At 35.1% G+C, this 23,961-nt stretch overlaps 2 protein-coding genes and 1 pseudogene across 4 annotated transcripts; all 3 read left to right on the top strand.

Annotated features, from left to right (window-relative positions):
* The first annotated feature begins 636 nt into the window (after positions 1–636).
* LOC132161957 (receptor-like protein 54) lies at positions 637–4,035 on the top strand. 2 transcript variants are annotated; one of them, XM_088510991.1, is made up of 3 exons: positions 637–967; positions 1,802–1,825; positions 2,048–4,035. In XM_088510991.1, the coding sequence occupies exons 1-3, from the start codon at positions 646–648 to the stop codon at positions 4,033–4,035; spliced, it is 2,334 nt and encodes a 777-aa protein (XP_088367117.1). In that variant the 5' UTR covers positions 637–645. The 2 variants fall into 2 exon arrangements, with proteins under 2 accessions (XP_088367117.1, XP_088367116.1); XM_088510990.1 differs by having other exon boundaries at positions 646–4,035.
* A 7,941-nt stretch (positions 4,036–11,976) lies between these two features.
* On the top strand, positions 11,977–15,347 carry LOC148583518 (receptor-like protein 54; annotated as a pseudogene).
* Positions 15,348–16,940: 1,593 nt separating this feature from the next.
* Positions 16,941–23,780, top strand: LOC132161803 (MATE efflux family protein). Of its 2 annotated transcripts, XM_059571997.2 has the most exons (13): positions 16,941–17,249; positions 17,366–17,487; positions 17,800–17,958; positions 18,077–18,219; positions 19,071–19,206; positions 19,580–19,676; positions 19,786–19,886; positions 20,751–20,914; positions 21,736–21,807; positions 21,937–22,053; positions 22,622–22,717; positions 22,800–22,921; positions 23,233–23,780. In XM_059571997.2, the coding sequence occupies exons 1-13, from the start codon at positions 16,966–16,968 to the stop codon at positions 23,294–23,296; spliced, it is 1,677 nt and encodes a 558-aa protein (XP_059427980.1). In that variant the 5' UTR covers positions 16,941–16,965; the 3' UTR covers positions 23,297–23,780. The 2 variants fall into 2 exon arrangements, with proteins under 2 accessions (XP_059427980.1, XP_059427981.2); XM_059571998.2 differs by lacking the exons at positions 21,937–22,053; positions 22,622–22,717; positions 22,800–22,921; positions 23,233–23,780 and having other exon boundaries at positions 21,307–21,776.
* Positions 23,781–23,961: the final 181 nt, after the last annotated feature.

Below are 23,961 nucleotides of genomic sequence, written 5' to 3' on the forward strand. Positions count from 1 at the left end.
AAAGCCCATGGCCATAAGGCTTGAGCGTTGGGTTTATTGGGTTTATGGTTTGCTTCCTTTTCAAAAAGCTAGATATCATAGTCATAGACACGTTAACCAATTGGTGACAAAAGCAAAAAACCAATATTGTATTTGTGTCGACTACTTTTGAAAATTGTGTAAAAGGAAATGTAAATGGAAGAATTAATAAAGTAGACGGATGGGGGTGGGTACCGTTTGAAGGTACATTATTGGCACTTTCCATCACTATTACCTTCTCATGCATTCTATCACCTTTTTATACTGTCTATATTGCTTTTTGACAAAGTCAGTCACGTTAAGATAAAGCAAACCAATTATTGTTGGCTATTGGTGATTGGGTTAATTACTGCTTTCTCCCTCCCCTATATAAGAAATATCATATACATGGAGATTTAAATTACAATCATTGTTCGTTCGAGTTGAAGCAAAGCCTTTGCTACCTCTTATTTTACACTTCTACAGCTGCCAAATCTCAGCAGTTCTCTGTCAGCCAACGGCTCAGCTACAGCCCCAAAATGTAATGTACTCTTCGCTCTTATTCTCTTCAACCCATCATTAATTTCATTAACTCTTCTTCAACTCATTATATATTGTGTGGATGTCTCTTATATATTGCAGCTTCCAATGAGAATTCCACTCTTTTCATGGCTTTTCTTGATGCCCATGATATGCTTACTTTCCATCAGCTTTTGTATCTCTGCCGTGTCTGGCCAATGCCTTGGCAATCAGCAATTCTTGCTGCTCCAATTGAAGAATAGCCTCGTATTTGACAGTAATTCATCCACAAAATTGGTGCACTGGAATCAAAGTATCGATTGCTGTTCATGGGAAGGTGTAAGCTGCAACGAGGGACATGTTATCGGTCTTGACCTGACCAACGAATCCATCTCTGGCGGACTTGATACTTCAAGCAGCCTCTTTGGTCTTCAACATCTCCAGCACCTGGGTTTGGCTTCTAACAACTTTTCTTCCGAGATTCCATCCCAATTTGACAAGCTCACCAACTTGAGTTATTTGAACCTATCAAACGCTTGTTTTACGGGGCAGATTCCAATTGCAATTTCGCACTTGACAAGGTTGGTTACTCTTGATTTATCTACTGATTACTCCAAATGCGAATCTTATTATCCATTGAAACTAGAGAGTCCAAATCTAAAAATGCTGGTTCAAAACCTTTCGGAGCTTATGGAACTTCATCTTGATCGTGTCAATATATCAACACAAGGGTATGAGTGGGGCACTGCCTTATCATCTTCACTACCAAAGCTTAGAGTGTTGAGCTTAACAGATTGTCTTCTTTCGGGGCCTCTTGATTCCTCGTTAACGAATCTTCAGTCTCTCTCAATTATTCGTCTTGATGATAACTATTTTCATGGTCCAATTCCAGAATCTTTTGCAGATTTCAAAAATTTGACATCCTTGATTCTCTCTTCTTGTTGGTTCAATGGAACCTTTCCAGAAAAGATCTTCCAAATTCCAACACTGGAAACGCTTGACTTATCACGTAACTCTTATCTTCAGGGTTCGTTGCCAGAATTTTCTTCGAACGGATCACTTCGAATGCTGGTGCTTGGTGACACAAACTTTTCAGGAACATTGCCACATTCTATTGGTAACCTGAAAATGTTGTCCGTGATAAATCTTTTTGATTGCAATTTCAATGGATCAATCCCAAAGTCAATGGCAAGCCTCACACAATTGCTTTATTTGGGCATGTCATCCAACAAGTTCGTTGAATCAATTCCATCATTCAGCATGAGCAAGAGTTTGACCACAATAGACCTTTCCCGTAATAATTTATCAGGTCAGATTACTTCCACTCGGTGGGAAGAACTTTTGAATCTAAAGGTTCTTGACTTGACGAACAATTCATTGGAAGGAAGTATTCCAATTTCTTTGCTTTCTCTTCCATCATTGCAAGTACTAGGACTTCACAACAACCAATTTTCTGGTCCACTCAATGAATTGCCGAATGCTTCTTCTTGTCTATTGGAAACTCTTGATTTGAGCTACAACAACTTGGAAGGGCCAATACCCATGTCCATCTTTGAACAACAAAGTCTTAGAAGTCTAGGACTTTCCAACAACCAAATTTCTGGTCCACTCAATGAATTGCTGAACGTTTCTTCTTGTCTATTGGAAACTCTTGATTTGAGCTACAACAACTTGGAAGGGCCAATACCCATGTCTCTCTTTGAGATTCAAAGTCTTAGCAGTCTCTCACTCTCTTGGAACAACTTTAGTGGCTCCTTGCAGCTTAATGTGATTATGACTATGAGAAATCTTTTAGACCTCGATCTATCACACAATAGCTTGGGATTCGCTTCTAGCAAATTGAAATCATATCCTCCCTTCCTAATAAATCAATCCGTATTATCAAATCTAGACCTTTCAGACAATGAGATTCACGGAGAGATACCCAATTGGATTTGGAAACTTCCTTATCTTAACTCATTGAATCTTTCTTATAACCATTTGGAGACTTTAGATTTGTCTTTACTCAACATGTCTTCTTTGAGCTCCCTAGACCTTCACTCCAACCAGCTCCAAGGGCAGCTCTTAGTTTTCCCAGAACATGCTCAATACTTGGATTTCTCAGGGAATAACTTCAACTCTGTCATACCAGCTAATATTGGCAACTTCCTTAGTGACACTTATTTCTTCTCTCTTTCGAGTAATAAGTTTAATGGGAGTATTCCTAGATCAATATGCAACGCTTCAAATCTTTTTGTTCTAGATTTGTCTAATAATTTCTTGAGTGGCACAATTCCTCAATGCTTATTTATGATGACTCGGGATCAAGGGAGGTTTAGTATGATGATTAAAGGTTTAAGAGTGCTGAATCTAAGGAGAAACAACCTCACCGGCACAATTTCTAATGCGTTTCCAACCAATTGTGGCTTACAAACTTTAAATCTCAATGGAAACCAAATAGAAGGAAAGCTACCAAAATCTCTGGCCCAATGCACATCTTTGGAAGTTTTAGACCTTGGGAACAACCACATTGAGGATGCCTTCCCATGTTACTTGAAGAACATATCCGTGTTGCACGTCCTTATTCTACGATCAAACAAATTTTACGGGCCCGTTGTTTGTCGAGGGCCTACTGCCTCTTGGCCGATGCTTCAAATTGTAGACGTAGCTGCAAACAATTTCACTGGTGAGCTTTCAATAAAATACCTTTCTGATTGGAAGGCAATAACAGGTGAAAAAAATGAGGCTGAATCTCAACTCAATCAATTACAATTTAAATATGTTTCATATCCTTTTGACCACAGTATGGACATTCGGCAAGACATATCTTATCCTGATGTGATAAATGTTACCATGAAAGGCATAGAGGTAAAGCTAGTGAAGATCCTAAATATCTTTACCTCCCTTGACTTCTCATGCAACAATTTTGACGGGTCTATTCTTGGAGAAATAGGAGAACTCAAATTGCTACATATTCTCAACTTGTCTCATAATGCTTTCATAGGCCAAATCCCACAATCTTTAGGAAAATTGACTTATCTGGAGTCACTAGACTTGTCAAGCAACAAGTTTACCGGTGAGATTCCTGTCCAACTTGCAAATGGTCTAATTTTTCTGTCAGTTCTCAACTTTTCGTTCAATCAATTGGTGGGACAGATTCCACAGATCAATCAATTTGCTACGTTCTCGGAAACTTCCTATGAAGGGAACAGAGGGTTATGTGGCTTTCCTTTAAAAGAAAAATGCACGCATGAAGAGCCAAGATCATCACCTCCAACATCTAAAGAATCTCATTCAAATTCTGGGAATGCAATTGACTGGAACTTCTTAAGTGTTGAATTGGGATTTGTTTTTGGCTTTGGGATTTTTATTGGGCCTCTTATGTTTTGGAAGAAGTGGAGGATATGCTACTACAAACATGTTAATCACATTTTTTTCAAGATGTTCCCCCAGTTATACATTAGAATAGAAAATCGCCAAAGAAGAGCACACAGGAATCAAGGACAACAAGCACATAGAAATCAAGGACGGAGGCATTAGTGATTGATATGAGGAGCAAAGCAGTCAGGTTTGATTCTTTCTTTTTTGTTTCAATATAAAGTTAACTCTTTATATATATGCTATTGGGTGTGAATGTTGTCTTAATTGAGTTTGTAATTATCAATCTATATATATATATTATTGAAATACCTTTCTAATACTAGATTAATTTGCAGGTGATCACTTAGGAGACGGTCATGGGATGGTGGAAGTCAAAACTAGATAACTCATGCTGTCACACTTGCCTTGGTTACAAGTATCTAGTAGTAGTCGACTTTTACTATAAGATTTGTAATATTACTCTACGCTCATCCATCAAATGTGTAATTCTAGTGGCCGGTTACATAAAACGTTCATTGGGATGCCACTTTCGTATCTCACTGAGTGGTATATATGTATGTATTCTATTTTTGTTTTTCACTGATCAGTTGTATGCTTCTTCATAAAGATGATGTTTTTCAGACATTCTTGTGTTTCTTTTAAGTCCTCAAGTGTTCTTGAGAATCTTTATAGAAAAAAAAAATAGAGAGATCAAAATTAAGAACGCATTATTGTTAAAATTATTTTAGCGTAAAATTAAGAGAAACCATATTCTTACACATAATCTCAAGTTGTGAACCATAAATAATGTTCATCCCATAAAAGCCAATATTCAAGAATTTCATCTACACAAGCGGTGAGGAGTTTGGATTACATAAATTCCGATCCGAAGATGCTCATGCATTGAGAGCGTAGAGAATGTTAAATATGAACCTACTTTCATATATAATTAAGTAGATTTAATTTTTGTTAGTCCTTTAGAAATCAAACTAATCAAGACTTAAATATGATAGAAATTGAATTATATATATATATAGTTTCAGAAAGATTTACTATTGTTACTGAAGAGTAGCCTGAGTAGGCGTGTGTTGGTAGAGCCGCTAAAGATTTCAGTCAAATGACTCAAATCGACAATGGTAATTCTTGCACATTTATAATGTAGATTGTAGCATATTAATTATGATATTTCTTCGTCTTGAATTTGCGGGATCTTTTTTTTTGGGATTTTATTTATTTATTTATGTTGTGAGGGGCTTTCTTTTTGTGATTGTCATTAAGATGGCACGGGCGAGGACGAAGGCGAGAAGCTCCTTAATTCCCCCAATATGAACTTCTTTGCCAGTACTTTCTATTAGCATTGGCAATATTGCTGTGGACAAAATTTACCTATCCATTGGATTGGACTAAAATTTCTTAATTTAGTTTATTAAACTGACATTAATTTTTAGAGAATGCTAAAAACATATGTAAAACATAAAAATCGTAACATAATATCATAGCCTCATCATTATTTCAACATAAGGAAAAGTTCATCAGGCTTCAAAGTGAGTTGGGTTTTTCATTAGAAACATCTGGTGGTTGCATCATTTCTGCAAGCAAAGAGTAATGATATAAGGAGGATTAGAGTCCTTCCAAAAGTGATGTGGCATTTAAAATTGTTAAGAGATCAAAATTTAATAATGACTAATTATCTCATATTCAATAGTAATTTTAAAAGTCATGTCACATTTGGGAGGACTCTGTGAAGATTCTAGTCCTCCTTATATCTAAACTCATTTGATATTCTAGTTTTGAAAACAGTTTTAGACTTGAGTTGTTTTGAGATTGGAATTGAGAATTTGTAACGTTAAAATAATGGCGTAAGTTGTGGGAAAGTAGAATCGTAATGGTAAGCAGGTGTTGAGTGGGGAGACAAATTAATGTTCTCTTAATTCCAACTCATCATTCATTAACAATAATTAACCATTAATTGCATTTTGATTTACAAGTCAAGCAAACCGTAAACCAATTGGTAGGATAGATTCCATAGATTAAGCAATTTGCTACATTTTCGGAAACTTCCTACGAAGGGAACATAGGATTATGTGGCCTTCCGTTGAGAGAAAAATGAACACATGAAGACTCGGGATCATCACCTTCAGCATCTGAAGAAACTCATTTGAATTCTAAGAATGCAATTGATTGGAATTTCTCAAGTGCTGAATTGGGATTTGTTTTCGGCTTTGGAATCGTTATTGGGCCTCTTGTATTTTGGAAGAGGTGGAGGATATGCTATTTCAAACTTGTTGATGACATTTTTTTCAAGATGTGCCCTAAGCTTTATATTAGAATAGAAAATTACCGAAGACGAGCACATAAGAATCAAGGAAGGTGAATACACAAGAATCAAGGACGGAGGCATTAGTGATAGATATGAGGAGCAATGTAGTCAAGTTTGACTCTCTTTTTTCAGTATTATTATTTTTTTTTTTTTTTGAAATAATTATCCATGCAGTTGGATGTGAATGTTGTTTCAAGTGGTGTTTGTAATTATCAATCTATATATATTATTGAAATACTTTTCTGATATTAGATTTGTAGGTGACTTTATAAGAAGCTAGCCCAGGCATGTGGAAGCAAAGCTGACCCATGCTGTCACACCTGCCTTGATCACTATTATATGTTTGCATTCTACTTTTAGTATAAGATTTGTATTAAATAAATCTATTTTTATATATAACTTGTTTTAAATTTTGTTAGTCCTATTCGTTCATCTAAAGTTCCATTCGGACTATATACAATAGATATTTATATCCCTGTTTATTTGCTCCACTGCATTGTTTGGAGAAAGCATGGTCAAAATGACTAAACATAGAACACTAGAACTGGAGCTCTTGATTGGTTCTTTCAAAGCTTCAATGCAAAAGACCACAAAGCCTTTGAATCGAAGTGATGAAACAATAAAACTTACCAAAAAAACAAGAAAAAAAGTGAAACACTAAAGGAAAGCATATATATAGTTATTTAGTCAGAACAACCTAATACTACAAGCTCAGACCATAATTAGGAACGTCTAGAGGAACCGGTCTAGCTGTATTTAGTTTTTTTAAGGGGGTAATTTTAATAATTGTTTTTTTTTTTTTTTTTAATTTTATAAAAAAAGACTCTAAATATGCTAAAAGTTTTATTTTAACATTGTGTTTTTGGGAGTATATAGGGGCCTGGGAGGGATGTGTCCTTGAATAAAACCTTGTAGTTCAATATTTTTCTAAAAATCCGATTTTTTAAATTAGTTTTGTTGTTGTTCTTTTTCCTTTTTTCTCAAATATGCGGTGTTTGATCTTTGATCTTTCGTATTGATCCCATATTGTATTCGAATAACATGCAATTCAACCTCGACAGTACATTGTGGTTATCCTTTTTTTAAAAAAAAGATTTTGAAAATATTTTTCTGTTTTCAAAATTATAAAAACACACTTTTTTCGACACCATTAACAAATAATTCAAAAAAAAAAAAAAATTATGACACTTTACATTTATATCACATATATAAAACACTTTATTAAATTTTTTTTTTTTTTTTTTTTTTTTTTAAATATTTCTCAAAACTATTATCAAACAAATCAATGGATAACCTTTTTCCGCGTTGAGTAGGATTTTTTTTGGGTAGAAATTTATGAGGTGCAATTCTTCTCGTTTTAATTTGCAAAGAGCCTTTTGGAAGACTTTTAATTTGCAAAGAGGTCATTCTTTTAGTATCTTCTGGTTCTGGTTTTGCATGGACTCATAGACTTATTAATGCTAAATTTTATGTATATTTTATTGTTTTTTTTTTTTTTTTTGGGAAAACATTCCATACTCATTTATTGATAAAAAGACGCGAACAAGAGCTCTTACAGAACAAAAAGCTTTGAAACAAGACATAGCCAAAACTAAAGTTACAGTCATCAACCAATCAGGTCAAACAAAGGCAACAACATCAGCTAACCCATGACTATTCATCAGGTTTAAGATCAAATCTGCACCAAACAGGCACAATCCAATGCATAGGTAGTGCTTATTCTTCGGCCTTGAGAGCAAAAAATTTCATATCAAAACTCATCCTCCTCGACACGACAGTCATGATAAGTCACGTGTTTTAAATATCATTTATATCAATCACTTCTAAATTTATTTTTTTATTTTTATTTATTTATTTATTTTTTTATAAAAAAATCACTTAAAACAAATCATGTCTAATTGTGAACGATATAAAAAAAGATATAAAAAGTAATATTAACTCAACCATTATTGTGCCCGAAAAAATGATACAACTATTTAGTTCTGAAAGTTCAAACCAAAACGTGTTGGTGGCATTTTGAGAAGGCCAACGAAAAAACAAGAGAAATTATATATCCTTCTCTACGTATCTCGTAATTTATGGTCTCTTTTGTTTTTTTTTGTTTATTTTTTTTTATTTTTAAAAACACTAAAATATTCATAAAATATTTAGAAAAGAGCAAAAAAAAAAAAAAGAAAAAAAAAGAAAGAAAAAAAAATGGCATTTGTAACAATGAAAAGTATTTTTAAGATTTGAGCATTCCATTCATACCGGACTTTGAAGGCATGTCTAATAATTCTTGTTTTCACAAACAACTATTTTCCTCCATTGACAATTTACTTGGACTATTACTTTGTCTTGCTTAAGAGACCAAAACGACTTTGATTTAACACTTACACTGTTAGGAAAAGAAAACCCATGGGCCACAAGGCCTCAGCGTTGGGTTTACGATTTGCTTAATTTTCAAAAAGCTATATATCATAGACACGTTAACCAATTGGTGATAAAAGCAAAAAACCATTATTGTATTTGTGTCGACTACTTTTGAAAATTGTGTAAAAGGAAATGTAAATGGAAGAAAGACGGGTGGGGGTGGGTACCCTTTGAAGATACATTATTGGCACTTTCCATCACTATTACCTTCTCATAATCTCATGCATGCTATTACCTTTTTATACTGTCTATATTGCTTTTTGACAAAGTCAGTCACGTTAAGATAAAGCAAACCGATTATTGTTGGCTATTGCTGATTGGGTTAATTACTGCTTTCTCCCTCCCCTATATAAGAAATATCATCTAAAATGGTGGTGTTTGGCAAACGACACTAAACACCACTATACTATTCATCTCATTTTTTAAAAAAATTAACATCAAAATATTCTTACTTTTTATATCATATCATTTATTTTTTATTATTATTTAAATAAAAAAATTATTATAAAACAAAAATTTTCTACTTTTCAATACAATTTTTTCACTTTTTTATACTAATTATTACACTCATTTTTTTCCTCTACAATTATGAACAGTGCATTGTAATGGGCTTGTTGTTTACTAAACAAGGCCTATATATATATACTACCTACTTGTGTTTTCTCAAAATAAGCATATAATTATATATATATATATATATATATATATATATATATATATATATATTTTCTGAAAACACAACACAACCAACAATTTTATTAATTGGACCCCACATAAAACATATAAAAACATAAAAAAATGAAGTAGAGAAAGAATTTTGTTCTCCAAATTTAATAGTAAATTTTAAAGATGCTCTTATTATATCATAACCAAATGTAACGTTAAAATCAAGCAAATCGATTATTGTGGTTGCTGAAAGAACGCTGCTACAAGTATATTTTGCTTTTTGAGAAGTCAAGAAAACTGTAAACCCAACGCTCAAGCCTCATGCCAGCGTGACATTTACCAAGTAGGAAGACTTTAACAGTCAAGCAAAGCCTAATCTTTCCAGTCCAACTAGAGGATGTATGGAAGACTTATAGAGTCAAGCAAAGCAACCATTATTATTGTGCTTGTGGAAATTACGCAACCACTCGGAACTGGAGTATGAAATGGATCCTCTCCATTGGAGAGCATCGATTAATTATTGCAATTAGGATATTAAAATTCAATGCTAACACTATTAATAGACCAAATTAAACAACCCAATTTAACATGTAGAATAAGCTGAGAACAAATCTATGAAAAATCACGACTTGGCGCTTTTTAAAATGGAAAATATTTTAAAAATAGAAACCATTTTCTAAAAATTAAAGAGGTTTTTTTAGTTAAATCAAAAATATTTTTCGTTGACTATTATTTTTCATAGCACCAAATACTCGAAAATACGAAAAACAATTTCTGAAAATCATATTACGCTGAAACAAACAGAGCCTAAAATTTGTAATATATATTACTCTATAGTCTATGCTAATCATCTTCTGGCTGAGTTTATCTAAAAGTTTTTCCATCAATTTTGTATTAACAGATGCCAATGAAGCTCATGATCAGTCTAGAAAGTAAGCTAGGATGATCTGACCTTCTAAACCAGAGTTCCAGTAAATAGTGTTGGCAACTATAGCAAACTACACGCCAACTTCAAAATGTGCCCTTTCTTCTTTCTTTTTCTTTTTTTAAAATCAGCAATTTGAAAAATAGATTTTGAAAACCATAGTTTAACGTTTTGGTAAATTACGGTATGCCTTTAAAATTGTGCATTTTTAAAAAATGCACTTCTTATTTGGAGTTTGAAAAGGTGAAAAAAATATTTTTTTTAAATAGCTATTTTTCTAAACGTATATATATTGTGTTTGACCTTGTAATTTCACAGCCAAAGTAACATGTTTGAAAGTACGTTTAGAAAAATGGCTATTTGGAAAAATTATTTTTCAAATAATTTATATATATATATATATATATATATATGCGACTATATATCAGGAATGAAGCATCAGCATTATTGCACACGCTCATGTAAAATATTTTTGGTGAAAAAACATCCCGAATACCTTGTCACCACCACGTACACCTCATCATCATGCATTCATGCCCTTCTCACATTGGCTGAATCGACAACACCCAGATATATAGACATAGACTCTCATCAAACCAGTTGGCCAACACGCGCAAACAACGTACTGTCATTTTCCAACCAAAACGTAAACCCAACGCTAAAGCCTCGTGGGCTTCCCTCGTGTTAGGGTATTTTGAATCATAGACATTTCTTCCAACCAACAAGTGTAGAGGAAAACTGTCTCTTTCTTAAAACAAATGCATGTAAAATTGTGAAGCTGTTGCAGTACTACTCTGTCGGCTCTGGTTTCTTAACTATAACATGAATTTAATGAGCAGTGCATTATTTATTACCAACAATTTTCTCCTATATTTTCGAATTAATCATTGCTACAAATTAATTGATCTATCTCGATGTTTGTGTAATTAAATTGTTGAGGCCGATGTTTCTGGAATAGGCTCCTCTTTGTCATCTGAAATGGAGAATTCCTTGACAGATTGAGATTTTTAGTAATTTTTTTTCTAAATTATTAACAATTTGGGTAATAATTATGAGAGAGTTGATATGAAATTCATTTAGCCAAATAAATTTTAAATTGTCCAGTTAAATAGGTGAGTCTCATAAAGACTCTTTTACCTTATTACTCGAATTATTAGTAATTTAAACAATAAAATTGTTTAAAATCTTTATCTCTTCTTGACATGATGATTAATGTTATTGATTTTATTTTTTTATTCCTGTTTTCAATAATCATTATTTAAAAAAAACAAGTGAATTGGTGATTTATCATTTATGTGCTGTCATCAATCAAACAAATGAAAGAAATTATATTCCTACTTATTTTTATTTTTGTTAATATATAGTTATATCAACGTACGTACCCATTAATATATCGTGACTGACATCTGAAAGCACACCCCCACGTAATTAGGCCTCCAAAAGCTCAATAATTCGTTATATATATATATATATATATATATATATATATATTCAGACATGCAAGACTATAGACGCGTTTTGGATATATAGAAAGCTTCTGTGCAAATTACGTAGTAGACGATAATGGTTGCTTGATTTTCAAAGTCTTCCAATTAAGTCTGCATATATGTTGAGTTTCAAAACTCGTGTGGGGGCCCGGCTTGCTGATTTGAGTGATGATCATCGGGGAAGACTCAAAAGCATTTATTGTAAAGATGTTCAACCAAAGCGCGTGTTGAGTTTCCAACCTGGTGTTAAGGCAATTGCTGATTGAGATTTGAGGGATTACTTTTCTCCCCCTCCGCCATATAATAAATAATTAAGCAATATTCCCATGAGTTTATGTACACTTCATACACTCGGAGATCAACTCTCATTATTCTTCCTTCCTTCCAGTTGAACCAAATTAAGCCTTCGCTACCTCCTTTTCTACGCTTTGACCAGTTTCCATATCTGAGTGCTTTTCCATCTGTCAGCCACCACATGCATCTGCTACACCCCCAAAATGTAATGTACTCTTTGCTCTTACTCTCTTGAGCCCATCTGTAACTAATTTCATTAACTCTTCTTCAACTCATTATATTTTGTGTGGGTGTCTCTTATATATTATTGCAGCCTCCAATGAGAATCCGGCTCTTTTCATGGCTTTTCTTGATGCCCATGATATGCTTACTTTGCATCGGCTTCTATATCTCTGCCGTGTCTGGCCAATGCCTTGGCGATCAACAATCCTTGTTGCTCCAATTGAAAAATAGCCTCGTATTTGACGGTGCTTCATCCACAAAACTGGTTCACTGGAATCGAAGTGTCGATTGCTGTTCATGGGAAGGTGTAAGCTGCAACGAGGGACGTGTTATCGGTCTCGACCTGACCAATGAATCCATCTCTGGTGGACTTGACCATTCAAGCAGCCTCTTTGGTCTTCAATATCTCCAGCACCTGAGTTTGGCTTCTAACAACTTTTCTTCCGAGATTCCATCCCAATTTGACAAGCTCACCAACTTGAGTTATTTGAACCTTTCAAATAGTGTCTTTACGGCATCTTTTGCATTTTACAAAAATGGGCAGCCCTTTATTTACTCTCTTTCTGGGTTTAAAGGAACTTTTCCAGAAAGGATCTTCCAGATTCCAACACTGGAAACGCTTGACTTATCACGTAACTCTCATCTTCAGGGTTCGTTGCCAGAATTTTCTTCGAACGGATCACTTCGAATGCTGGTGCTTCGTGACACAAACTTTTCAGGAACATTGCCAAATTCTATTGGTAACCTGAAAATGTTGTCCGTAATCGATCTTCATGATTGCAATTTCATTGGATCAATCCCAAAGTCAATGTCAAGCCTCACACAATTGCTTTATTTGGACATGTCATCCAACAATTTTGTCGGATCAATTCCATCATTCAGCATGGGAAAGAATTTGACCACAATAGACCTTTCCAATAATAATTTATCAGGTCAGATTACTTCAACTCGGTGGGAAGAACTTTTGAATCTGAAGGTTCTTGACTTGAGGTACAATTCATTGGAAGGGAGTATTCCAATTTCTTTGTTTTCCCTTCCATCATTGCAAGTACTACAACTTGACAATAACCAATTTTCTGGTCGACTCCATGAATTTCCAACTATTTCTTCTCACCTATTGAGCTACCTTGATTTGAGCTACAACAACTTGGGAGGGCCAATACCCATGTCCATCTTTGAACTCCAAAGTCTTAGAAGTCTAGGACTTCAAAACAACCAATTTTCTGGTCCACTCAATGAATTGCCGAACGTTTCTTCTTGTCTATTGGAAACTCTTGATTTGAGCTACAACCACTTGGAAGGGCCAATACCCATGTCTCTCTTTGAGATCCAAAGTCTTAGGAGTCTCTCACTCTCTTGGAACAACTTTAGCGGCTCCTTGCAGCTTAATATGATTATGACTATGAGAAATCTTTCAAATCTCGATCTATCCCACAACAGCTTAGGTTTGACTTCTAACAAATTGAAAACATATCCTCACTCCTTGATAAATCAATCCACATTATCAAGTATAGACCTTTCAAACAACAAGATTCACGGAGAGATACCCAATTGGATCTGGAAACTTCCTTATCTTGACTCTTTGAATCTTTCTTATAACTATCTAGAAACCCTAGATTTTCCTTTACTCAACATGTCTTCTTTGAGCTCTCTAGACCTTCATTCCAACCAGCTCCAAGGGCAACTCTCAGTTTTCCCAGAGCATGCTCAATACTTGGATTTCTCAGGGAATAACATCAGCTCTGTCATACCAGATAATATTGGCAACTTCCTTACTTACACTTATTTCTTCTCTCTTTCAAATAATAAGTTCAATGGGAGTATTCCTAAATCAATATGCAACACTACACGTCTTATTGTCCTAGATTTGTCTGATAATTTCTTGAGTGGCACAATTCCTCAATGCTTATTTAAGATGAGTGAGGAGCCCCAGAGTTTTGTTTCAATGATGCTTCAAAGGTACTTTCCATTGATGTCGAAACAAGGTTTAGGGGTGCTGAATCTATGCAGAAATAACCTCATCGGCACAATTCCTAATGTGTTTCCAAGCAAGTGTGACTTACAAACTTTAAATCTCAATGGAAACCAGCTAGAAGGAAAGCTGCCAAAATTATTGGCCCAATGCACACATTTGGAAGTTTTAGACCTTGGGAACAACCACATTGAGGATGCCTTCCCATGTTACTTGAAGAACATATCTGCGTTGCACATCCTTATTCTGCGATCAAACAAATTTTACGGGCCCATTGTTTGTCGAGGGCCTAATGCCTCTTGGCCGATGCTTCAAATTGTAGACATAGCTGCAAACAATTTCACTGGTAAGCTTCCAATAAAATACCTTTCCGATTGGAAGGCAATAACATATGAAAAAAATGAGGTTGAATCTCAGGACAATGAATTACAATTTAGCTATGTTTCAAGTTTTATTTATTTTCCTAGGCGGCCAGACTTTTCTTATCAATATGTGGTAACTGTTACCATGAAAGGCCTAGAGGCAAAGCTTGTGAAGATCTTAAATATCTTCACCTCCCTTGATTTCTCGTGCAACAATTTTGATGGGTCTATTCCTGGAGAAATAGGAGAACTCAAATTGCTACATATCCTCAACTTGTCTTGTAATGCTTTCACAGGCCAAATCCCACAATCTTTAGGAAAATTGACTAATCTTGAGTCGCTAGACTTGTCAAGCAACAAGCTTTCTGGTGAGATTCCTATCCAACTTGCAAATGGTCTTATTTTCCTATCAGTCCTTAACCTTTCGTTCAATCAATTGGTGGGAAAGATTCCACAAGTCAAGCAATTTGCTACATTCTTGGAAACTTCCTACGAAGGGAACATAGGATTATGTGGCATTCCTTTGAAAGAAAATTGCCCACATGAAGAGTCTGGATTGTCACCTCCAACATTTGAAGAAACTCAATTGCATTCTAGGAATGCAATTGACTGGAACTTCTTAAGTGTTGAATTGGGATTTGTTTTTGGCGTTGGGATTGTTATCGGGCCTCTTATGTTTTGGAAGAGGTGGAGGATATGTTACTACAAACATGTTGATGACATGTTTTTCAAGATGTTCCCCCATCTATATATTAGAATAGAAAATCGCCAAAGGCGAGCACACAAGAATCAAGGACGGCGAGTACACAGAAATTAAGGACAAAGGCATTAGTGATAGATACGTCATACGAGGAGCAATGCAGTCAGGTTTGACTCTTTTCTTTTTTGTTTCAATATTAAGTTAAATTAAAAAAATTTAAACTTTTTTTTTAAAAAAAAAAAACTAATTAAAAAAATATATGTGCTATTGGATGTGAATGTTGTCTTAAGTGAGTTTGTAATTATCAATCTATATATATTATTAAAATACCTTTTTGATAGTAGATTTCAGGTGACTTATGAGAGACTGACGGGATGTGGAAGCCAAACTAATTAACTCATGGTGTCACACTTGCCTTGGTTAATTACAATTATATATTAGTAGTCGACTTTTAGTGTAAGATTTGTAATATTACTCTACGCTCATCAAATGTGTAGTTCTAGTGGTTTAGATAAAACGTTCACAATACCAAGTTCATTGGCCGGGATGCCACTTTTGTATCTCAATGAGTGGTATATATGTGTGGTATGTATTCTGTTTTTGTATTTCATCATGAGTTGTATGCTTCTTGATAAAGATGATGTTTTTCGTCATGAGTGGCAGCATTTGAATGGAAGGCAAAAAACTCATGTTTTCTGCCACGACCGTATAGCAACACCTCTCTTTTCAGACACTTTGACATTTTTGTGTTTCTTTTAAGTCCTCAAGTGTGATCTTGAGAATCGTTATAGAAAAAAAGTTGAGAGATGAAAAGAGTGCTGCATTAATTATTACAATTCCTTTCGTGTAGAATTAAGAGAAATCATATTCTTACACTATAATTTCAAGTTGCAAACCATATATAATGTTCGATCATCCCATAAAAGCCACTATACAAGAAATTTTTCTGCACAAGCGGTGAGGAGTTTGGATTGTATAAATTCTGAAGATACTACGATCCCTGCTTGTGTATTTGAAACAAATTAAAAAAAAAAAAAAAAAAAAAAAAAAAAAATTTTTTACCTTTATATCACGAAAAAAATATTTTCAAACCTTTATATCACAAATTAAAACAAAATTTTTACACTTTTCAATACCACTTTTTCAGTTGTTTATAGTAATTAAAAAAGTATTGGAACATGTATAAATATATTTAGTATTTATATATTGAAAGAATGTAGATAAAATAAATCCTAAAAAGAATTTAGATAATTGCAATAGGCAAATAAGAATAAATCGAATAAAATGGTACTAAAAGTCTAAATACTAGTATATTTATGTTACTAATTAATAATTATTTTAATTGTGATCTTATCTATAAAAGTATCAATAAATAATAAATTATTAGTTAAAAAACTTCAATTAAGATTACAAAAATTGGAAAAGGATCCTCTCCATTTCAAAATCCCTCCATTTCCTCCATTTAGTGCATTTTGAAGGGTAATGTTGTCCAAAAGTTTTAATAATGGTAATGCATTAAATGCAATACCCTTCAAAATGCACTAAATGGAGGAAATGGAGGAATTTTAAAATGGAGAGGATCCTGTTACACAAAAATTCTCTGTACGATTTTTTAAAATTCCGAACCGGTAATCCTCTTAGATATTTATTAGAGCAATTTGTCCGTTAAGTTCGTTGGTAGATAAAAGTAACAAATAATAAAATATATGGTTGGCTGCGTCTCTTCAACTCCCTCCCTATCTCTTTGAGAATGGCGAGTGGTCTCTGCCTCCACCGCCACCTGCTCTGCATACACTCACCCAAGGCCAATTGTTCATCGTACAAATTCGAAGCGCTCATCAGAAGCCCTAATTGCTCGGCTCGTCTTAGAACCGTGCCCAAATCGTCACCTCGGAAGCACGCTAGCTCGTCTCTGGAGAGTGAAAGTCCGCCCCGAGAGCCAAAGTCTGCACGTTCTCGTGCTCCGGTCGACCCAGACCCGCCACCCACTTCGTCTCTTTCACATTCGTTTTCTTCTCTTGCTCACCGTCTAAGGTACGCCCAATTTTGAACTGGAGCATGAGCATTGGATTTTTTGTTTTTGTTTTTTTTTTTTGTTTTTTGTTTTTTTTTTTTTTCATTTTGAGGTTGTAGTTTTGGGAAATTTGCAGAGATGGGCTCAAGTTTGATGAACTGGGGCTGGAGATATTGACAATTGCATTGCCTGCTGCATTGGCTTTGGCCGCTGACCCGATTGCGTCGTTGGTTGACACAGCCTTTGTTGGCCATTTAGGTACTGATGTTTCGGTTCCGATTGTGGATGTGGAATTTGTAATGTTTTTTTTTTTCCTGGCTAGTTGATTTGGAAATGTTTGATTAATTGTCTGAGTGGAGTGTTGGGACTGCTTCAGTCTTCGGACTTGTTGATACTAATTTCAAGTATTGGGATGTTTCTGGCTGTGATTTGGGCAGTCGTTCTTATGAGACATATCGGTGTCATACTTCCCATCCATACTGTAGATGATGACCGTTTTTTTTTTTTTGTTTTTTTTTTGCGCATCTGATGACTACAATTTATTTTTGTGTTACTGATTTTCTCGTGTAGGATCGGTTGAGTTGGCGGCTGTTGGGGTATCTGTTTCAGTTTTCAATTTGGTGTCAAAGTTGTTTAATGTTCCATTGCTCAACATCACAACGTCCTATGTTGCTGAAGAGCAGGCATTGGTTAGTCAAGCCGCTGAAGATTCCACTCATATTGACAATGGTAATTGTTGCATGTAATCTAGCATATTATGATTTTTTTTTGTGAATTTCCAGGATTTTGTTTTGTATTTTTCTCTTCAATTATCTTACGGGGTTTTCATTTTGTGATTGTCCTTAAGATGGCATGGGCGAGCACGATGGCAAGAAACTCCTTCCCTCAGTATCAACTTCTTTAGCACTTGCTGCTGGTGTTGGCATTGCTGAAGCTGTTGCGCTCTCTTTCGGCTCTGGTTTCTTAATGAATGTTATGGGTATACCTGTTGTACGTAGACTTAACTAAATTATGAAATTCAATAATCAACGTTTTGTTTGTTACCTAATGTTTCTCTTATATTCTATCATCATTCTTAAAATTTAACTGATCTACGTTGATGTCTTTATTTGTATAACGAAATTCGTGAGGCACTTGTCTCTTCTTGACATGATGAATAGTATTGATTTTTTTAAGGAAAATTTTTGAATATCTAGAGGAAAAGATTTTAATTTTTAATTAAAAAAATTAATGATGGTTAATTTAGATATTCCTATGCTTGGAAATGCAACAATAGGTGCAGAGATCTAGTTTTACAAAGAGTTGATTGGTCAATCAGTAAATTGTGAACCAATGGACCTGTTTGTTATGAGATCTAGGTCCAATAATAATCACAATTTTTGAGTGGAAGTTCTGAATGGTCATCAATTATGTTGGAAATTATCATAACTTCTTGTGGAAGTCATAAATGCGGTAAGTCTTTTACATTACTCTATGCCCATTGACCTAGCTAAGCATGTCCATGATCACTCGAGCACGCACACACACATTAGAAGTACAATAATGTTGTGGAAGATGATGATTAAGTTTCTAATGCAAGAAAAAGAGTGATGCTTAGCATTAGTCACTAATTCCTTGAGAAACTATAGTAGTGAATTTATAAAGAACTATACACATGAAACTTTTATAATCATGATGTCTACAAGGGTTCATTCGAGCCTTTAATCTATTGCAATGTAAATATGTGCCTTCCATATTTGTAAATTTATTTTGGATGTGATACAATTTTGTCTTATTTGGAGTTTGTTATAAGATTAAAGATATTGTTTGGAAAGTGTCTAATGAGGTTTGATATGTTGTAGGACTCACCAATGCGAGTGCCAGCTGAGCATTTTCTTACCCTGAGGGCCTTTGGTGCTCCACCAATTGTAATTGCACTTGCTGCACAAGGCACTTTTCGTGGATTTATGGACACAAAGACACCTCTTTATGCCATTGGCAAGTTGCAACATGTCTCTTCTCTGTCTTTCTTTCTCTCTCTCTCTCTCTCTCCCTCCCTACTGTTGGGTGTGTGTATATAAATGCATGAATGAACAATGTTGTGACTTGCAACTATAAGTTTAAGTGAACTCATACATTCAGACTTTTATTCTTTTTGCATTTATAATAATAAGCTTTGAGCAGCCTCTCTTTTAAATGATTAATCCTTGAAGAGTTTATGGATTTCAAAACTTCTAGTATTTTTGGAAGTTGCAGCAGACAATTTATACTTTGTGGGATGAATCTGGTCATCTTAAATATTATAGGAGATTTTCTTTCATCAGGATGAGACTGCTAGTTGTATGTATGACATGTGACTCTTGAATATCAGGTGCTGGAAACTTGCTCAATGCGATATTGGATGTAATATTGATTTTTCTTTTTGGTCTTGGCATTGGTGGTGCTGCAATTGCTACTGTGATTTCTGAGTACGTCAGTAATGTGGTAAACTTTATAATTGTTTGATGTTCCTTTGAGTTACATATTGTTGTCACCTTTCCTCTCCTGACAGATTCTTTCATGTCCATTTTTCACCAGGTATTTAATTGCTTTTATTCTTCTCTGGAAATTGAATAAAAAAATATTGCTTATTTCTCCAAACATTGATGGGAGAAGAGTTTCCAGCTATCTAAAATCTGGTACGTTTATTGCCAACTAGTTTTATGGGTGTCTGCTGTACTTTTGCTCTTCCAATGCTTGGACTCCTTTCGGTGAAAATCTAAAGAAGAGTGTTATTCTTCTGAAACTATCTGGATGAATAATTGATATAGGCAATTTCCTTGTGGTGCTTTTGTTGAATTTATGATTGACTTGTGATATTCTTCTCTCAACAGTATCATTGTTGTATGCATAGATTATGGGTAGCAGGTCCAATGTGTATCTGGACATTGGCATGTGTTTATGTATTTCTGTGGAACTCGTGGCTTATCAGTTAAGCATCAAATCAAACCCAGTTGGCTACCTTATGCTAAGAAAAGTTTCCTAATTAATAGATACCACACCAAGTGACCGTACATGATGAGAGAAGCCAACTAGTTGGAAAAAAATAAATATTATCCATCTTATATATGGCATGCTTTGTGTTTATGCTAGATATTTTATTGGCTGGATCAGAAAATTTATTTGTATCTTTTTTGAGTTAAGCTCAAGGGGGAAAAGGGATATTCAGAATTATGGAGATACAGACATGCATGAACACTGTGTTACTGAATCCATATTTTTAACTGTAATTTCTATTGATGCATTTAGATAAGCATAATAGATGAATTCAGTCAATTTGATGAAACGTATTTTTGGGTTTGGAACTCTTATATGCCACATTAAATAATCTTAGGTCAACTAATGCTCTCAGCTTAGATCAAGGATTAGATATTTTACTTTAAACATTGTTTTTATTGTGATGCTCTTCATGATTGTTGCCTTGCTGGCCTGACAGACAAGCTGCTTAGAGAAAACAGAAAATGATCAATCTGTGAAAAAATTCTGGTTGCTGTATTTTGCAGGTGGGCTTCTTATTGGGAGGACCCTGGCTGTTCTTGTAACCATGACACTGGCAACGTCCATGGCAGCTAGAGAGGGTCCTATTCCTATGGCAGGTCATCAGATCTGTGTACAAGTTTGGTTGGCAGTGTCCTTGCTGACTGATGCTTTAGCACTTTCTGGTCAGGTATACTTTGCATGTTTACGCATTAATGTGTTGCGAATGTAATCAAGTTGTTGACATTGATTGACCAAAAAATAAATACTGCAAGCTTGGCAGCTCCGGGACTGTATAATAGTTTTTGGGGACATGCATAATTTCCCCAGATGATTAGTATCTTATCCCAGCCATTAGAGATGGCTTTTGGGATGTAGCTATTAGCTACCTGGGTTTATTGCCTTATTTAGGGACGTATTTACAATCAACCAAAAAAATAATAATGTTTTAGTAATACTAGACTATCAAATATCCGAATCCTAAATTTGACTCAGGAAATTCTGTTGGACAAGATACATGGAAGTGTGTTCACACCAATCTTAACTGATTTATTTTTGAAAACATAACTTCATGCTATGTAGGAGGTAGTTGTTGGGAAATATGTGGAAAAATTAGTTGTGTTTGCTGAAGATCAAATTGGGGGCTGGTCAGTACTGGGAAGCTTCGGGATAAAGACAAAATTCGAGAGACAGAAGCTGTTTGATGTCTTGACCTTACTCTTCGCTCACATGCCTTACATCCAGTAGCTCAGTAGACAATAACAAATCAAACATATATGAGAATAAATTATTGGCAATTTTTAGTTTGATGCAACCTCTACGCTAGGGTCATTTAGCATTCCAATTGGCTCAAACAGAAGACTTATGTATAACAGCAAGGTGGATTTTTTGTGCTGCTGCGGCTGCTCTCTCTCTCTCTCTCTCTCACACAAACATAAGTTGCATCTGAATGAGATGCTTTACTTGAATCTTCATTGTTTCTGTTGTCATTACATTGATTATTCTTCACAGGCTCTTCTTGCCAGGGGTTACTCCCAAGGAAATTATGAACAAGCACGTCAGGTGGTTCACAGAGTTCTCCAGGTTATACTAATTCCCTACCCTCTCTGTGCCAGTGCCATTCTGAACTGGTTTCATTTTTTTTCCCCCAAAGCAACAGACATAAGAACTGACCCAATATTTCCATGTTATTTTCCTTCTACATTTAACCAGATTGGCTTAGCAACTGGAATTGCATTGGCTGTTATTTTATTTCTTGGGTTTGGGGCATTTTCTAGCTTGTTCAGCACGGACTTGGAAGTTCTGAACATTGCCTGGTCTGGTATTCTGGTAAGAAACTACAAGTCTGAAAGTTTTACTAGTTCAGCAGTTGTTTTCCTTTTGGGTAGATGCCGAGAGTGATCTATTGGCTGTGCTCTTTTGATGTTTTATGCTATGGGGACTAAGGGTACCCATTTGGTGAATTGTTGATCCGCAGCCCCGCCTTACAGAATGAATAAGGAGAGGCCTATTGATGACCGAGCCATTCTTATACTACTTACCTCAACCCCCCTTTGATGTAGTCCTTTCAGGTCTTGGTATGGTAGATATTGGACCTAAAGGGTTTAAACCCATTGTAAATGTGGTAGGGGTAACTTTTTAAAACAACCCCCCAAAGGGTTCCCAGTATATATATATATATGTTATTTAGAATCAACAAATGCAAAAAGGGGGCGACTGGGCAAGGTTTATCCCCCAAAATTTTGGTAAGAATCGCTGCTGGAGTTTGATAGATACCTGTAAATAGGACCTAAAATGGCTATACCCTGGATAATACGATGATATTTATGATTTCATCTATAAATTTCTTGTGACAATGATTCTATTAAGCATATCCAACATTGTCATTCTTATGCAGTTTGTAGCTGGATCACAGCCAATGAATGCTTTAGCATTTGTTGTTGATGGGCTCTACTATGGGGTTTCAGACTTTGGATATGCTGCCTACTCTATGGTGCGCCTCTGATTCCTGTTATAATCATATTCACTTAATTTGATTTGTTCTCCTTTCTTAGCTCCCTTCTTGTGATGAAAAGGTGCTCGTTGGATTGATCTCTTCAATCTTCCTACTTGCTGCTGCTCCAGTATTTGGTCTTGCTGGAGTTTGGATGGGGTTGTATCTCTTCATGGTCTTGCGCGTAGGAGCTGGAATTTGGAGGTAAACTAATTTCTTATTATGTATGGTTATATAGGGTGTGTGAAATCATTGCGTCTTTATAATTGACGGTGAAATCAAATATCAACTGGCACATGGCGTCAGTTTAGTTTGACGATTACCTTTTTCTTATTCTTTCTTCTTTTTAATGGGAGGAGGGGTGAATAACTGATGAGATTCACTAACGATAATTAGGTTCATACTGCTTAATGTATTATGCTAATACCATGCAAATTGGTTTAGTCATATCCACCTGTTCTTATCAGACTGCTCTTTTCTTCCAAGCCTTGACTCTTTTGATAATATTCCCTCAGGTTGAGCTCGAAAAGTGGACCATGGAAAATGGTATGGTCCAAGATGAAGCAAGAAACTGACTGAGCTGTGATCAAGTTCTGCGTCCCAAAATTTCTGCCTTCTGGTTTGGATGTTGAGTGCCATCATTATCATGAGATGTGACACCGACGCTTATCCTAATTTTCAAGCCCATCAAACAACCTTTTACCAGTGCCTTGGTCACAAAAAAGAAAAAAAATAGTTTCAAGATGCTGAAAGAGGTGTACTTTTATTGAGGGTACAAGGATTGATTAATCAGAGTTACTGGATATAAGTCTAGTTAGTTTGATAAGGAGATAGGCAGGATGTCTTATTGAGGGTTTCAAGGCTGAGATGTCATCCCCTTCCGGCTTCATTGGGTTCTTATGTCTATCACGACTTTGGTATTTTCTCAGAGCTTTCCTTACTGTCGATCCTGATTGGTTTGACCCATTTGTAACAGCCATGTCAATTACAAAGTGTATATACGAATCATACAATTACAAAGTGATCAGTACATAAAGAACAATACCCATTAACGATTGACATATTTCAACGACCCACTTATCCCAAGTCCTCTGTCACACACCTCTATATTTACAATTGGTGTTCTCACTTCTCAAGGCCACATTTTCCTTGCATATACCCTTTTTTAAATGAGACTGTCTGAACACCATAAAAATTTAAGACTCAAGAAAATATGTAAGATTCATTTATTTGGGTAGTGTAAG

Source organism: Corylus avellana, chromosome 10 (genome assembly GCF_965113065.1).
Source record: "Corylus avellana chromosome 10, dhCorAvel1.hap1.2, whole genome shotgun sequence".
NCBI classification, from domain to species: Eukaryota; Viridiplantae; Streptophyta; class Magnoliopsida; order Fagales; family Betulaceae; genus Corylus; species Corylus avellana.

What these genes read in the sequence shown, in the direction of transcription:
- LOC132161957 (XM_088510990.1), top strand. Translation starts at nt 646, where the DNA reads ATGAGAATTCCACTCTTTTCATGGCTTTTCTTGATGCCCATGATATGC.
- LOC132161803 (XM_059571997.2), top strand. Translation starts at nt 16,966, where the DNA reads ATGGCGAGTGGTCTCTGCCTCCACCGCCACCTGCTCTGCATACACTCA. An exon ending in TTCCACTCATATTGACAATG is followed by an intron (nt 17,959 to 18,076) that starts GTAATTGTTGCA and finishes ATTGTCCTTAAG; the next exon opens with ATGGCATGGGCGAGCACGAT. An exon ending in GTAGGAGCTGGAATTTGGAG is followed by an intron (nt 22,922 to 23,232) that starts GTAAACTAATTT and finishes ATATTCCCTCAG; the next exon opens with GTTGAGCTCGAAAAGTGGAC.